The 16,859-nt window shown below is 38.9% G+C and overlaps 1 protein-coding gene across 2 annotated transcripts; it reads left to right on the top strand.

Moving 5' to 3' along the window:
• The first annotated feature begins 1,466 nt into the window (after positions 1-1,466).
• LOC128355994 (protein shisa-5-like) lies at positions 1,467-15,818 on the top strand. Of its 2 annotated transcripts, none has more exons than XM_053316406.1 (5): positions 1,467-1,600; positions 4,542-4,692; positions 5,199-5,335; positions 12,070-12,327; positions 13,448-15,818. In XM_053316406.1, the coding sequence occupies exons 1-5, from the start codon at positions 1,534-1,536 to the stop codon at positions 13,633-13,635; spliced, it is 801 nt and encodes a 266-aa protein (XP_053172381.1). In that variant the 5' UTR covers positions 1,467-1,533; the 3' UTR covers positions 13,636-15,818. The 2 variants fall into 2 exon arrangements, with proteins under 2 accessions (XP_053172381.1, XP_053172382.1); XM_053316407.1 differs by having other exon boundaries at positions 12,070-12,321.
• The last annotated feature ends 1,041 nt before the right edge of the window (positions 15,819-16,859 follow it).

Consider the following 16,859-nt stretch of genomic DNA (forward strand, 5'->3'; position numbering starts at 1 on the left):
TTTAGACATTGCTATACTTATTTCATGGACATATCTGTTGAAAAATAACTAATTTTTTAGTATTTTGACTCCAAATTTGGACTGCATGAAGCCAAAACCTGTGGCTGTGGCCTAATTGTGTCTATATCTCGCTGAGAGGTCCCTGAATGTCTGTACACGTCATTGTAAAGGCAAACCTATGGGCGAGGAAACAACCCCATCATTGTAACCTCTGCCACTCTTTGTCAGTAAGTCACAGAATCACACAGACACTTTTACAAGAATCTTGAGCGTGTTACCTTTCCAATGATACCAGACACATATCTGAGTCTCAAACTATGTGGGATCTGTGCTGCTCACAACTTGGGCATGTGGTTTAGGTACGTACGTGTTTTAAGGTTTTAACAGGTTAATGAAACCTTAGAAAAGGGAAGATCCCCCTCTCCTGGAGGGAAGCCATAATTACAGTACTCCTCAAGGAGGGGAAGGATAAAGAATACTGTGAAAATTATAGGCCAATATTGATTATAATTTAATATTGATTACAATTATTATTATTTCATATTATTTCATATATTTTTGTCCCGTCAGCTGGAAATTTTTGTATCTTTGTTTAGAAAAACTTGACTTTAACACAGACTCAGTTAACGTTGTTAAAACATTTTATCAGGATCCAAAGGCCAGAATAAAAACAAATGGTAATCTCACTAATTGGTTCAATCTGGAAAGATCTACCAGACAGGGTTGCTGCTTATCACCTACTCTTTTTTTTGCAATTAGGATAAAGTACACAACGAGGATATATATTGCTGTTTTTCTTTGAAATCAATATTTTTATTCAAAATGTTTTTTAAATAAATCATGATGTGGGCTTTAATGGTGTCACAGTGCCAATTAAGCCCATGCTAGACTTTGTACTATTTTCTTAAAATATCTTTATTTTATATACCAAAATCTACATTAATTAATATGTTTCTTTAGATAAATCTTGCTTTATAAGAAATTATCTCCCTTATAAATCATGTCATTTTCCATAAAAAAACACCTGAATTTAGATTTTGGTGGGCTGTACAATGCTGCACTATAATTGCATTTCTGATGTTGTTATCATTTTCTTTTTTCTTTTTCTTCGCTGCTTGCAGCTTTATTTTTTTTATTGTTTTTCTCATATCTCTATCTTTATGAGCTGCTGTAGCTGTGGAATTTCCCCACTGTGTGATCAACTAAGATTATTGTATCTTTGGGTATGGGTACACATTAGATTAGATTAGAGTTGTATTGCCATTTGCACAGGTACATCACAGTAGGGGTAGATAGGAATTCTTGTGCGTTTGCCTGAGTCAAGCACAGCTTCGTATGTTCATAAATGTGAATGTTCATCAGTCATGTCGACCAGCAGTGCACAGTAACAGGGGATATGGGCGGAACCACGGCAGGGTGAGACGTCTGTGCGTATAGACGATCTTGCAGTAGCAGTTCAACTCAGTTCAACCTCCTCCTCCTCTCTTTTCTCACAGTTTTCTGCTTGAATCCCGGGAAAGAAGTCGCCTAGCCATGGCCTCAGGCCTGCCCAGTGTTGTAGTGTTGGTTTTATGTGTGGTCCTGGCTCCTTCTGTATCAGGTGAGTTTAATTTACGTACTTTAAACTGGCTTCTTGTCTTTATTGTTGGCACTCCGCTCCATTGCCCGGGGTTGCGTTGACTCAGCCCAAATATCGGTGTGCTCACGCGGCGTCAAACACACACCGACGTCGTGTCAGTCAGTGTCGTTTGCTTTCCATCCGGGATCTGGGTTGTTTATTAAAAGTTAACATTTGCTGTTTCTTTTTTCTTTTTTACTAACTAGTTTATGAGGAATCAACTGGATCCATTTTTTTTCTTGTGAAGGCCGGTTTGACAAAGCAAACAGGATCCACTCCCTAATACAAGGAGAGAGTCAACCTCACCAGCTAGCCAGTGTTTGTGTTATATTTAACCACCATGTAGTCTCCGTTTGTTTTTTGTAGCTAGCTAATCTCATCATTACTAAATAGAAATTCATCCAAAGACATGTATTGTATACATATCTACTTGTGTAATTATTATCGTTGGGTGGACAAAATACAGCCTGTATGAAGTGCTATGTTATGTCAGAGCTAGTAGCCTAACACTTACGAGAAGTGTTGCTCGACATACAGACATAAAAAACAAAAGGTGTCTCTCCACACTTCCCTCTCATGCCTCTGCAGCTGGAGGGTTTAGGTTGTTTTTTTTGTTTTGTTTTTTTCTGTTTATCGAGGACGCTTTTCTTTTCTTTTTGTTTTTTTTTGTTGTTGCTCAGTGTGATTAATTAGTGTTAATGTTAATGACGTCGCCATGGAAATGGTAGTTTTCACTGAACGTCCTTATTGATTTTTTTTGTTTATTTAGTGACCTTAGATAACTTAATCTTCTTGTTTAGTATATTTTAGTATATTTAAAGCATAAAACGACCTACCATGAGTCAGCTTTTAGGTGTACAGTCCATATTTAAGTCACTAGAATCTGTGGGTGGGACTGAGTTGTTATTTACTGATGGAGATAGATATAGTATATAGCCTATACTGGACCGAGATTAGGAAGCAAAAAATTCCAATATTAATAGCCTATATCCGCTGATCATTGAACGTACATTTTTAGTGTTTTCAAACACTTGTGATAAAGACATGTAATGGAAGCAGGATATTTTACAGTTTAACTAGGCTATAAACACAGTGCACTGGAACAGTGAATTTCACTTGGAATTGAATAATTAGGCTACTAATTCTTATAAATACTAAAACATAGGCTACAACAAAAATATATGCTTGTATTTATTAAGAAAAAGGATAAAATATACATAAAATGTTACCTATATAACTTAAAAAATATTGGTGCATAGCAGACAACATACAGTATATGCCAATGTATCTGTGATAGGCCAATATCGGCCAATAATATCGGTTGACCTATGTATCAGTCTGGCTCTAATATGATTATTATGATTAAACAGTATTTAACAAATGTGAAGCTTGGCATTTAAAACTTACGTGTGAAATTTAAGCATCCAATATATGAGAAGTATAAACACAAAAACGGTTGCAGTTTTTAAAGAAAAAATGAATAATAATAATTGTATATTTTATATACATAAGAACAAAGTGCAGACATAATAAGGCAGGCAGATGTTCGAATACACTCACTCAGTAAACCTGGAAAGTGGTACAGGTTAAATACGAGAACAGCTTTAATCGAGCTAGACTGAGGAAAAAAAGCATCAAACAGTGAGGTAGTATAGCCCATATATTTTGGTTTAATGTGTGCGTTAAAGGTCCAATGAGCAAGATTTAGTGCCAGCTGTTCCAACTGATCAAGAGAGCACATGATTTGACCACATGATTTGAGCAATCAGCTGTCTGAGATCTGTTGATTAAATGAGTGAAGCCCGGTGTGCTCCTGTCTGGTTGAAAATCTGCAGCCACATGAACCTTTAAGGAATAGTTTGGACTTGCCTGGTGTAGGAGAACCTACAGTGGCTGCCAAACTCATCAAAAACTTAAAACTCTGCCTCTAGAGCCAATGTTTGGTTTGTCTGCTCTGGGCTACTGTAGAAATATGGTGGTGCAACATGGCAACCTCCTTATTGTTGTATACTTATTGAGACTAAAGTGATAAAAGCGCACAATCACACACCTAGAGTGCAATTAGCTGAAAGAAAATCTTGTTTTTCAGACAAAAGTGTCCATAAGGATTTAAATTTTAGACCAAGATGGAACAAAAAGAATAAAAATGAATGATGGTGTTTATTTTATAGACCTGGGACAATATACTTATCCTCCAGTTTGATACTGTCATGATAAGTGTCAGTATACTGTGTGCCAAACCAGTGACACATGACTGGCATAAAGGTAAATGGTTCAAAGCATTATAATTTAAAAAAGTTATCTTTATTATTATTATTATTATCATTATTATTATTATTATTATTGTTATTGGGCAAAAACTGGGCAGAGACTCAGCAGCCGTAAATTTGTGTTTAAGAGCGGCCGGTCCACCACGATAATGTACTAGGGTGTTATCATGCTCGCACAGCACACAAGTGAAAATCATTAGTAGCTCATTGATATAATGATAGTGTGAAGTTTTAGCAGTGGTGTTCATAAGTATGCAAATTTGGTTTTATTGTTTTAAAATAAACCTATCTTACCTACCCTACCTACCAAAGCCCCATATCACCTATATAGTATCAGGGAGCTGTTCCATGTCTGTAATGTGATTGCAGGATAGAGCTGATATCATCTGTTATTCTCATTATCAATGAATAGTTTATAAAATGTCATAAAATAGCCAAAAAAGCCCATGACAACATATTCAAATGGCGTGTGTGTGTGTGTGTGTGTGTGTGTGTGTGTGTGTGTGTGTGTGTGTGTGTGTGTGTGTGTGTGTGTGTGTGTGTGTGTGTGTGTGTGTGTGTGTGTGTGTGTGTGATGCAGCTCTCCAGTGATAGTAGCAACACTAACCTTTCCCTCTTCCTCTGTGCTGTCTGTCTCTGATCTTTTACAACAGGGGACAAGGACTGTGACGGCTACTATGATGTTTCCAACGTTTACCAACGGCCCCAGAAATGCAGCAGAGGCTTTTGCTGCGGCAACTGCTTCCACAGATACTGCTGTCAAGATAGTTTCTGGAGGCTTTCGGATTCGCAACTAGACAACTGGTATTCATTTTTTTCCTCCAGTGAATTTCTTCTAACTAATCTTGGATGTTGTCTTTGTTGTGTGACAAACTGAGAGTTAAATATCTGTGTCAGATGGTGAAACTGATACAAAAGGTTGTGGGTTCTTTTCAAATGTCTCTCTCGGTCCCTGTGTAATCACAGCATGCAGTTAAGCCTGTACAGGAAGTAGCGTCTTCCTGTATAAGACCACCTGCTAAAGTAAAAACTCGATCAACAGCAGCTTGTAGCAGAAATCTCTTTTTTTCTTCACCATGTCAGGGATAGAATTGTAAATATATTTGATTTTATGTGTATTAAATCAGATATAGAAACAGGGTGGCGTATGTTTATAATAGAATATTGATTGTGTGTGAGTAGTACAGTAGTAGCATAGTCTTGACAGATATAGCGTATTAGTAATGTGTACTATCCGTGGAGCTGCAGGAGTGATCTTTAAGACTTTTAAAACTTTTTTGCATTAATTTTTCTTTGTTTCTTTTTTTTAGTGACGAATTCACGACTCATAACTCGACATTGTCCATGGTCCTTGGTGTTACTGGATTTATCATTGTTTTGGCCATCTCCATCTGCTGCTGTGTCTGTCCCTGCTGCTGCCTGTACAAGATGTGCCGTAAGCCAAGACGTAAGTAACCCCCCCCACAAATGAAAAATCAAGTCTGTAATTGTTGATGATGCTTTTGGATACACAGGTGTCAGCGGGTTCTTTGGGGAAATGTGCAACTGCTTTGAAATTTACAGCAGCCAAAACTGTGACTTCCTTTATTGAATTGGCAGACTTAAAGGCGGATGCAGACATTTTTGTGTCTTGGGGAACTGATTACTTCACTTTATATTAAAAATATATTAATATTGGTGCCAACTAGCAGTATGTTGCCAGTCCAGTGTTGCTAAAAGTAACTACGGGGTCACAAAACTGATATTACAGAGTAAGATAATTTAGATGGAGGGTGGTGTGTGTTACTCACTGATAGCAGGGCTGGATGATATGAAGACAGAAATGTTGCCTCTCCATATACCCCAGCTGTCTCATGAATATCTGCATGTGTATTATTTAGCAGTTCACCAGCCACATCCTGAACAGCAGACTTAACACACAATACGAGCAGGTTTTAAAACATGAACACAAAATTGAATAGAAAGTGAAAGGCAAAATGTGATGAAAAGAAAAGTATGTTTAATTCACTGCACAACCAACAAAACAGACATACACATCTGACTATTTTATACATTTTTTCAATTGATTTTACTGAAACTACTTTTTTACTGAAAAGTCACCATATTTCCCACACTGACCGGCATTACTTCATTCCTGTGACATGTGTCAAACATTTAAAAAGAAGCTTGAACCACCAACAGTGTACATCCGGTTCTTTGCTTCCTCTTTTTTACTCTCCATTTAATTCCTCAATATTGAGGAAATATTAGAAGGATAAAATGTCACATTTTAAGTTCACTGATATCACTACCAGTGAGTAACTCATGACACACAGTTCATATTACCATTAAATGTATTTTCTCTGCAGACTGTGGTGTACCTAACCCTGCTCTGATCCTCTTTATATACCTGAATCCAAACCAACCTGACTCATTTCCTGACTGTACATTAGTCCCAAAACAAAGATCAACCCTTATTCAAGACTCAGCTTCTCACAATATCTCCTAAATGGGAGGAATCTCCTAAAACCCACTTACCTTTTTACACATTTTAGTAATATGATTATGATTTCCAAGTTATGATAGTTAAGTGAATATTTGGGGGTTCTGATCTTTTGCCAGTACAAAACAGCCACTTTTAATAGGTCAACTTTGGAAATTATGGGAAGTCTGACGTTTTTTAGACCAAGAAAATAATATGCAGATTAATTGAAAATAGTTATAGGAAAGTTCATGGTGTTTATCTATGTTACTAACACATAAGCCCACATTTTTTAGTTTCAAGAGAGGCCAGATTGACAATTACGCATGCACCAGAACACAAATAATGACTTTAACAGGCAGTTAACACTTAAGGTAGAAAATGGTGCATTGACAGCTTGTAGCTTCATGCTGCGGCTTCTGCAACATGCAGATGCACATGTGTCGGTTTTCTGTGCACCACAGTGTTTGTTTTTTACTTGGCTTAAATGATGAAGATAAGATGAGACTAGACTCTTGGTTTCCAATGTGTTGGAGTATGTGTTGTTAAAAACCCTAGTTTTTAAAGTGGAACATCAGGCCTGTGGACCCACCCACCCGCATGACTTTCATTATTGCATCAGCTCGGTCGTATACTAATAACACACAGACAACGAGAGGCAGTCTCTCGCTGGCCGAATGTTCCCCATATCACAATTGTATGCAAAAGGGGAAATCTGCCGCTGACGACAACAACAAAACGACATTTATTCAGTGAAGTAATGACTTCTTCATTTGCCATTCATGTTTGTCAGTCAGTCTTTCACTTGTCGGTTTAGTGATTTTCGGTGGTGAGCAGTGTATCCCACAGGTTGATGACTCAGCATCATCACCTGTGATAATTGCTATTTGCAGTACTTGAATAGTAGTTTCACTCACTGGAAGGATTATGCCCTTATTTCATTCCTTCCACTGTTTTACAAGCCAGGGCCTGTTTTTTTTTATCCAGTGTTATGAATTAGGACATAGATTTGTGTATGAAATTCATCCGTGTATGAAAATACTATTCCAAGACATCTAAAACAGCTTTATCAGCATCTGTGGTTTAATCAAATTGTCTTTATCATAAAATATGTCTGGTTATATTCTATTTGCAGTATATTTTCATCAAATCCCATGAAAACACCAAAGCCAAACAATGATTTGATCTTACTAACTTAGTATTGTCTGTGTCAATAGAGCCTGATGGCCTAATTAACAACTAATGTTAAAGCCCAAAAACTATGAATAACAAGTCAGTGAGCCACAGTGTTGCACTGAGCGACCTGCTGCTTCATTACGATGAACACGGGCACTGTAGTTTGTTTCCAGTCAATCCCACATACACCATCCTGATGCCATAAATACTCACTGGCGCACCAAATCTTCAGCTGAAAATAGAGTCAACAACAATTTCCTCTGGTTTCAGTCATGTTTGCTAAAAACTGCAGTCTGTGGGCCGAGATTTAGGAAGAACCAGCGGGCTTATAACCAGCAGGTATTGACAATAACAAAAATTTAAAATATGACTAGTCTTAACCTTTAGATTATAATGCAGTTTAAATCTATTCATATTCTTTGTTGGTCCAAGTATTAACACAGTAGCTCTGTAACTACTACGTACAGCTTTATTAACAATTTCATCACAGTAACGCTCATCTTTCTGTTTGATGCCTGCTCTCTCTAGCCTAGATACATCAAACATGTTTCTGCCACAAAGTTGCACTTAGTGTCTGTCTCATCTGATGTTGCTCTTAGCAAGTTTCATCCTGAGAAGCAGACATTGAGGTTTAACTTTTGTCATTATTGAGTTGTGACCACTCCTGTTTTGGAGCAGCTGCGGTTAGGGTTAGGGTTAGGGTTAGGGTTTGGGTTTGGGTTAGGTGTTTCCACAAGACTTTAAGGTTTTTTGAGTCTGCACATTGTCAGCCCCCCGCCCCAATCATTTGGTTAAGTCTTCAGGGCACTAAGTTGCTGTTTTGTGATCCTGCAGACACTCCCACAGGGTTTGCTACCAAACCACTGCCTTGAGTTTAAGCACAAGTATATCATTTGATTAAACCCGTAATTGTCCACGTCACATCCGGATCATAACCAAATATAATCACTTCTTAATTTCCATCTGTCCACCAAATCTCATTCATTACTGTGAGATTTAATAATCCTGCAGAGAAACAGACCAACAACTACAGATAATGAGAGCTTGGCTGAGACATATTTCGAAAGAAGGTGACACTTTATTCTTCGCTATTTAACATTTATAAGCAATATATAAACTAATGAATGGATTATAACACACTATAATGTGGTCATAAACAGATGTTTTTAGACATTGTAATCCATGTATTTATGTTTTAATTAATGTAATAGCCAATGTGTTTGTCATCAACTATAACTCCTCCCATGGGCAGTCCTTCTCTCTTCACATGTCTTACACTGAATATCACTTACGTTTATGCCCACTTTTAAAATAGCTTTAGAAATTCCCCCTCAGCTCTGTGGGTATTTGTGGGTGGTGGCAGAGGGGGGCACTGAAACGTGTCATTAGTACGTCTGCTCTTCCTTGCACTTCCTGTCTACTCGGTCTTGTAGTCAGCTGGTTGAGGTTTGCCGTGGAGAGACTAATAAGCTCTGGCAGAGAGTGGTAGGCTTTAACACGGCAAGAATGTGGATTCCCCCGACTGGCTGTTGCATGCTGGGATCACATCCAGGAATGTCAGAGCTCCACCTCGTATGAGTCATTGTTTCCACGACAGCCACAGCAGGAAAAAGTAAAGACCATCCCACGTCATTTACGGGAAGTGGTCATGATGACTCCTATTCTGTTAGGGGGAAAAAAAATTTGGTGGGGTGGTGACTGACACACACCCATCTGTCTTCCCCGTGGGTTTTTTTCTCTTTAAACAATGCTGTCTCTAAATGTAATCTGATTGGCACACTGACGGGTTTACACTTGCATTCAAATACCTTGCAAGGATCTAGGCTTGTATTTATATCGATCTAGAAAGCAAGGAATTAAAATGAAGTTGGTTTTCATACTTCCCATAACAATGGTAGTATACATTATGATGTATTTTTACTGCCTTGTCTTTGATTAATGTTTAGTCTCCTTTAATTATTTCTATTACTGTCTGATTAACTATAAATAAAAATATATTTTTAAATGCTTCCTGACTATTGTCCGGTCTTCCTGTCAGGCTGCACACAGACTCAACAACCTCTGCAAGACTGAGTGCAGCCTGAAGGGCAAAACTCAGGGCAAAAAAGCCCTGAAGGAACACGCTTGATCTAATAAGGCCACAGTAAATTCCTGTGACAGGATAATAACTTAACTCGGATGAATGTTTAAGCATGTTTATCAATCTTCCCTCTCCTCTTGTCTGGATTTTAGCAGCTGAGCAGACAGAAGACACAGTTTAGAGAGTTTAGAGAGTAAATCAAACTGAAACTGTGAAATGAAAGGCCACAAACACTCCCCCAGTGGAATTTACACCCTCGAGCTCCTCTATCCTCCTCCAGTGAAAATAAAATGAAGAAAGACCAAGCAAGAATTTTAGTGACACCAAATTAAGTAAGATTGACAGAACAGCACCCTTTTATAGAAGCTTATTTACTGAAAACACTTAACTCATGGTTTCTCAAGACCTGTCAAATTGCCATAGACATTGCGGCTCCATTAAAGACCAGGCAGGAGAAAGGTAAATCAGAACCTTGGCTATATGAAACAACACGTACTGCCAGACAGGATTGTCAAAGAGCTGAGCGAAAGTGGAAAAAGGACAAATTGCAAGTGTCTTTTCAAATACTGAGGGATTGCTGGCATCATTACCAATCCACTGTGAAAGAGGCTAAAAGAAAATATGTTTGCTATTGTTCTGTGAAACTATCGTAAGCCTCGTGTGTTTTTTAAAGTCATCAACTCTGCTCTGAATGCACCACAGACTGGAATAATTGAGGCCTCCCCTGCTGTGTGTGAAAAATGTCTTCACTACTTCATTGATAAAGTCACTTCTACCAGAGCACTTATTTTACCTCCTGGTTCTGATCCTTCAGTGTTTGTCCCCTGCTCTGCTGTGTTGGATACGTTTGGTCCTGTGACCCTGTCCTTTGTGCAGGAGACTGTGGCTTATTTGAAGCCCTCAGGTTCTCCGGATGATACTGTCACGTCCCGAGGAGGTTAAGGAGGTTTTCCCCACTGTTTGGCCATCTTGCCTCACAGTTATTAATAGCAGTCTGTCCTCTGGAGTGGTCCCTGTAAATTTTAAACATGCAGTTGTGCAGCCTTTGTTAAAAAAAACCTGGGCTGGATCCTACTGTTTTGGCAGACTATCTCTAAATTGCCTTTCTTCTCTAAAATCTTAGAGAAGATTGTTTATTCCCAGCTCATGGACTTTTTAAATGAACAAAATATTCTTGAGATTTTCCAATCTGGTTTTAAAACATTGCACAGCACAGTTTTTAATGATATCTTTTTAGCTACTGACTCTGTCACTGTGTTGTCCTTGTACTTTTAGATTTGACTGCAGCATTTGATACAGTCGGTCATGAAATCCTGATTGATCGTTTGGAGCAGTGGGTGGGCATCAGTGGCACAGCACTGGAATGGTTCATGGCTCTGTGCTTGGCCCTCTTTTATTTTCTCTCTATCCACTCCTACTTGGTTGCATTCTCAGGAAACATGGCATTTCTTTTCACTGCTATGCGGATGACAGCCAGATCTATGTCCCCCTCAAAAAGTCTGACTCCTACTCTGTTAACCCACTGCTAAAGTGTTTACACGACCTTAAAGCTTGTATGTCTTTTAAATTTTCTGAATTTTAATGAAAAAAAGACCGAAGTCATGGTGATCTGGGTTCTTTGGCACAGTATCGCAAGCCAATTGTGAACAATCTGGGGGTAAAAGTGGATGCAGACCTTAAATTTGACAGCCAGATTAAAGCTGTGGTGAGGTCTAGCTTTTTCCAGTTAAGGCAGCAGGCCAAAATTAAACCAGTCCTTCAGAGACAGCACTTTGAGACTGGAGTAATCCATGCCTTTGTGACCACTCGGCTGGATTACTGTAATGCACTTTATATGGGGGTTGGTGGGTCCTCCATTGCTCGTCTTCAACTGGTACAAAATTGCTGCTGCACGTCTTTTAACTGACACAAGCAAGTATGAGCACATTTCACCTATTTTAGCTTCCACCTTACCTCTCTGAGCTGCTTCACCCCTACACTCCTAGCCAATCTCCTAGGTTAGCTGACCAGCTGCTCCTGACAGTGCCTAAAGCTAGGCTCATATTCAGAGGGGATCAAGCGTTTGCCATTGCAGCTCCAAAAGAGTGTTGATTTTATGTGTATGCATGCATATTTTTAGCTTGTGCGGGCAGTGCATTTTATTTTATTTTATTGCTTTTATCTTTCTATTGTCTACTTCATCTTTTTATTGTGCTTCTATTGTGTTATCTATTTATTGTGTTGTATCTTGTTGTGCAGCACTTTGGAAACCTAGTGTTTGTTGAAATTGTGCTATATGAATAAAGTGGATTATATCTGAACTTCCTGTTTCAATTTCACAATGCTTTGTTTTTATCATGTTGAGGTCTGGTGGTTAATCAGGGTCCTGCCTCTCCGACTCCCACCTCATCTAAAACTGACTGAGCTCTCTACCGAGCTGTGGTGCGATATGTTTCTCATCTGTTTCTGTATTGTCTGTTCACAGCTGTGATTGCTACTACCACCCACACAGTGGTGACCACCGGTCCTCAGAATTACCCCCAGCAGCCTATGGCACCAGCCGGACAGCCCCATAATTTCCAGGGGGCCCAGTATCCACCCTACCACGCCGTACCAGCCCAGCCAGGTTATGGAAGCCAGCCTATGCCACAGGGCTACGGGACTCATCCCGCACCCTCAATGCCTTACCAAGCACAACCTTTCACACCGGGACCACCACCTACATATCAAGAAGCCAGTAAGTGTAGGTTCACTCAAAGAATATTTCGGCATTAAGTGTTACTTGAAGTTTTAGGTGCTTGCCTCAAGTTAAACAGATACAGTGATCAGTACTGAATGTGTGTGTGTGAGTACAGCTTCTAAACAATCACGCTGCTCTGCAGGGGAGAGCATGGATGACTATGAGTGAGCAGCTCAGGTTGGGAATGACTGGATTTACTGAGGAGAGAGTCTGTTGTGTTACAGCAGAGTGTGTGAACCGTTACAGTCTGCTATAAACAAGCAAACAGTAACCACAGTTACTGTACAATACAAAGATGGCAACAGCTGCCTATGAATACTACTACTGTTAACATATGAAAGAAATAAACTAGCCAGAAAGGTAGAGAAAGGCAAGCCAGAAGAGAAAAAAGCACCTCATCTGGATAACAATTTGTTATATAAAAGTACCTGTTTTGAGGACTGTCCATTTTGGATTTCTTTTCTTTCTCTACATGCCTTTTTATATATAGGACAGAAGATGCATGTTCTGTAAAATGTCTTTTAATCCAATGTGGACCTCTAATTAATAACACACATTTAAGATTAACACTGCTTCCTACTTATACAAGCCAACTCGCGTCTCTACCTCACCTCACTGTCAAATGTAGCCACTCTCACCAAGAATGTTCAATATGCTGTGGATGATTTATTCTAAAAGGCATTACTAGAGACGAAAATAAAAATGTAGACACACTCCAGTTCTTCATTTCCCAACTTCAGTTTAAACACTGCAGCATTTCTCATCAGTCGCTGTCAAACGTAGACAGAAATGAACATTCTCATTACACAAAGTTGATGATTGCAGTCTTTTTAGAGGAACACCCAGCACACTTTAGAAAAGCATCCTGAAAAATGGGGTAATAACACATTACAGCGTAAGTTTAAAATATTTAACCAACACATGATGCAATTGTGGTGCTTTCAAAATAGCTGCAACCGGACGTGGAGGTGGAATAATCACTGCTGGTGTAAATCTGGGTCATGTCCGGATTTTGTAAAATAGGGAAAATGGCCACTTTGCTCAACAGAACTGAAGTTGTGGTTACTGCCAAAGCATTTTAAGCCCTTTTTATACTCATGCCATGTTTTCTTTCTGTGTCTAGTCGGTCCTGTCTACCCCACCAGCCCGATGTCCTATAGCCAGGCTGCGTTTGCCCCCGGCCAGCCGCCGTACCCTCTACAGCCACCCACGCAGCCGACACAGCCCAACGCTCCACCTGCGCAGCCGGACTTTCTTGCGCAGCCAGCATTCAACCCAAATTACGTCGCACCGCCACCCAAGACTGGATAGTGGACCACAGTGACACAATCTCAGCCCCTTTGAACATGCTGCAACATTTTGGAACATGGCAGAGCTGGAAGTGCGAGTCGTTACTGAGCATCTTGATTCATGTGTTTCGGTGGTCGTATATGAGAATATTACAACATATTTTCAGTAGATGTATTGCATCTGTTCTTTTGGAAGAGCTGCCAAGTAAAAATGTTGAAACCTCTTGGCTTGTATTGCATGGACATACAATACATACAATATACAAGTGGTGAGATTTTTTTTTTTTGTTACATTTTCTTTGTGGCTCTATCTTAGTCATCTTGGTGAATTTAACATTAAGCCACTGAGTCTGATTTTTAAAGAGTAGATGGAGTAGCTTTGTCATTTTTCTGCCTTCTGAACATGCCTCAACATCTCCATCCTATTATGGGTCTAGCCTCTAAACGCTGAATTCGCCTGATCTCTTAATCCATCTACAATGATTGGAGTCAGACTCAGTGGTCAAACTTGGGAGGAGTTTTGGTGGTCACGGCCAAATTGTCTTTTTTCTCACTATTACAGTGCATTGAGCCTTTTTTCATACACTTTCTAACGTGTTGGTTTTGTCCCCAGTGCTTTTTATGGTGTACAAAGCATTGTATGTGTTATACATTCCCACTGAAGGATTTATGGTGAATGTGATTCATGTCAATGCCAAGGAGTGAATGTGCTGTGTTCAGGGGAAAAAAAAGGTTTTCTAATAACCTTCCAGTAAAAGGGAATGTTCATCATGTTATATGCAACCTGCAGATATACTGTAGCATGTCAGCTCAACAAACTAAGCCATGCATGCAGGGAAAGTTCACTTTATTCTTAATGTGTTCATGCAGAGGTTGATTTTACATGGCATTTTTCTTTTTCTTTCATTTCATTTTTGCTAAGATTTTTCATTTATTTGTCCATCTGTACCCGTGATCGAATGCATCGGCAGCCTTGAATGATATAACCAAAGGAGGCTTTGTTTTAATCAGTCAACCAAACACTTCTATAATAGTCCACAAAAAGGAGACATGGCTATACTCGCAATGCAAAAACAATTGTGCCTTGTTAACCGTGTGTGTGTGTTGTTGTTTTTTAAAATCAAACACATGTGTGCATTTTAATATGTTTGTTTCAGATACTGTTGAGTTATGTTCACTCAGCTTTCATTCACTTCAGACAGCCACCACCAGACAACATTTTACCATGTTCAGCATTGCTGCCATCAGTCTAGTCTAGATAAATTGGGAAGCCTTTCAACTTTATGTACATGTTATGAATCTCTAAAGGTAATTTTCTTACTCAGTATTTTGCTGATTGTCTTTTCATTTCAAAATCTTTTTTTTCTGGAAGCTATTGTTACGTTCACATTTATAACTGTCACGTTTGAAAAAGTAAGGTCTTTGGTTGGTCTTGGTTTTTGTCTTAACCAAGAAGCCTTCTTTGTTCTGCTCTGCTTTCTCGCTTGTTCCTCTGTGACAAAACCATCACTTCTGCTTTCTCCTGATTGGAATTACTTGAAAATAGCTTTGCAAAAGTGACCCTTTGTTTTCTTGTGACCAAACTGAAGTTGGAGAAGTACAGTCACAGTTCATGTGACAGGCTAGACATTGATCTGTCCTGTCACATGAGCAGTGTCCTTGTTAGAAATCCCTAATTTTTCTACTTCCCGTAATTACTCTGTGGTAGTGGTTAAAGAAGATAGTAGCTAATATATTACATTACAGTTTGTCATTATGTTTTCATCTTGGGTAAGGGCTTCAGAATGACTTTCTGCCACATCTGGGCTGTTGTTTGTTATATCCACTGATGTATGACCACATGTCAGATAATGAAAGGGGCCGGATGTCTCCACATATCTTTGTAACAGTTTGTGAGGAATGTACCTGCATATGTTTCTTACATCGACCAAGCCATTCATCTGTTGTAGGCTTGCCTTTTGTATGATATCTGCCTTCATGAAAGTGTTCTGCCTTTGATTTCACAACTTTTGGCCTGTTTTATTCTTCAAAGTGACTTTAATCAGGACTCTTTTTATTTGTGTTTTGGATTATAGCCATTTGTGTTATTCAAGAATGTAAATACCAGTAGAGATGTATTCTGGTTCCATCTGTGTCATTCAGAAATAATTGAATATATGTACACATCACATTCTGTAGAGTTCAATAAAAAATATATTTTCTGTTTTTCTTTAACTTTAGTTATTGAATTTTCAGCACAGACGTTGATCAAAGTGTCTAATATTCATGATTTCAGGAAGTGGAGTATTCAGTTAGTTAATATTATAAATGCTGAGGTGTCAAGCACAGCCCAGGAGAGAGTGGGTGGAGACGGGAGAGGAAAGTGAAAATTGTGAATGCAAGACCTACCTGTGACCTGGACTTGACTCATTTATAAATTTAGTGGATTCCTTTATTACCATATTCATAGTAAATAATGTGACAGCAGGAAACAGATGTAAAACTTACAAAGGAGATGTCGAAACATTTGAACTGAATTTGTGTCAGTGTGTAAAACTTGCATATGGGTTTGCATGGGTGTGGGTTTGTGGTTGGAATCTCTTAAGGCTGTTTGTCTGTATTGTATGTATTATCATCTCAGTGACACTTCACCTGATTATTAAAGTCAAAGAAAACAAAAGACATACATTCAGGTGATCAGTGTTAGAGCGAATGAACTGAAACTGCAAATTGCTGCAACACTTTTATAAATCAGATAGTGGCGAGTGTTTCTCATGGGGTAAAGAATGTTGTTGGGTTTGTTGTTGCGGGGACAGACAGAAAGGTTGAAATGTTTTTCTTGCTGTAGACTGGACTTATTCCCTTACGAGTCCAAATCATAGCAGTTATGGTGTCAGTTGTCTTGTCCAGACTTGTGTGTCTTTTATATGTGATCCTGCTCCCGGCTGTATGGGGTGAGTTTCATTTTGGTATTTATTCAGAAGGTTTGGGATCTTAAAGACTGTATTGTCCTCAGTCATATGCTGACAAAAGTGAAACTAAAACTTTACATTTATGTTTTTAGTGGGACCATCAAGTGTCTGTTTATTTGTGGGTGTCCATATGTGTACTGTATGTTTAACTTACATTTAAAGACAACATAAACTGCCTATCTTATCAATGTTATACAGAAACTCCATACTATCTCTGCGTCACTGCTCTTCACCATGACTATAATATATATTATTGTATATGTTACAGCTGATTACTGTAGAGGCTACTGGGACT

This window comes from Scomber japonicus, chromosome 3 (genome assembly GCF_027409825.1).
Source record: "Scomber japonicus isolate fScoJap1 chromosome 3, fScoJap1.pri, whole genome shotgun sequence".
NCBI classification, from domain to species: domain Eukaryota; kingdom Metazoa; phylum Chordata; class Actinopteri; order Scombriformes; family Scombridae; genus Scomber; species Scomber japonicus.

Bases quoted from the DNA above. Each gene is read 5' to 3' on its own strand.
- LOC128355994 (XM_053316406.1), top strand. From the start codon at position 1,534: ATGGCCTCAGGCCTGCCCAGTGTTGTAGTGTTGGTTTTATGTGTGGTC. The intron at 1,601-4,541 runs GTGAGTTTAATT...CTTTTACAACAG, and splicing joins CCTGGCTCCTTCTGTATCAG to GGGACAAGGACTGTGACGGC. The intron at 5,336-12,069 runs GTAAGTAACCCC...GTCTGTTCACAG, and splicing joins GATGTGCCGTAAGCCAAGAC to CTGTGATTGCTACTACCACC.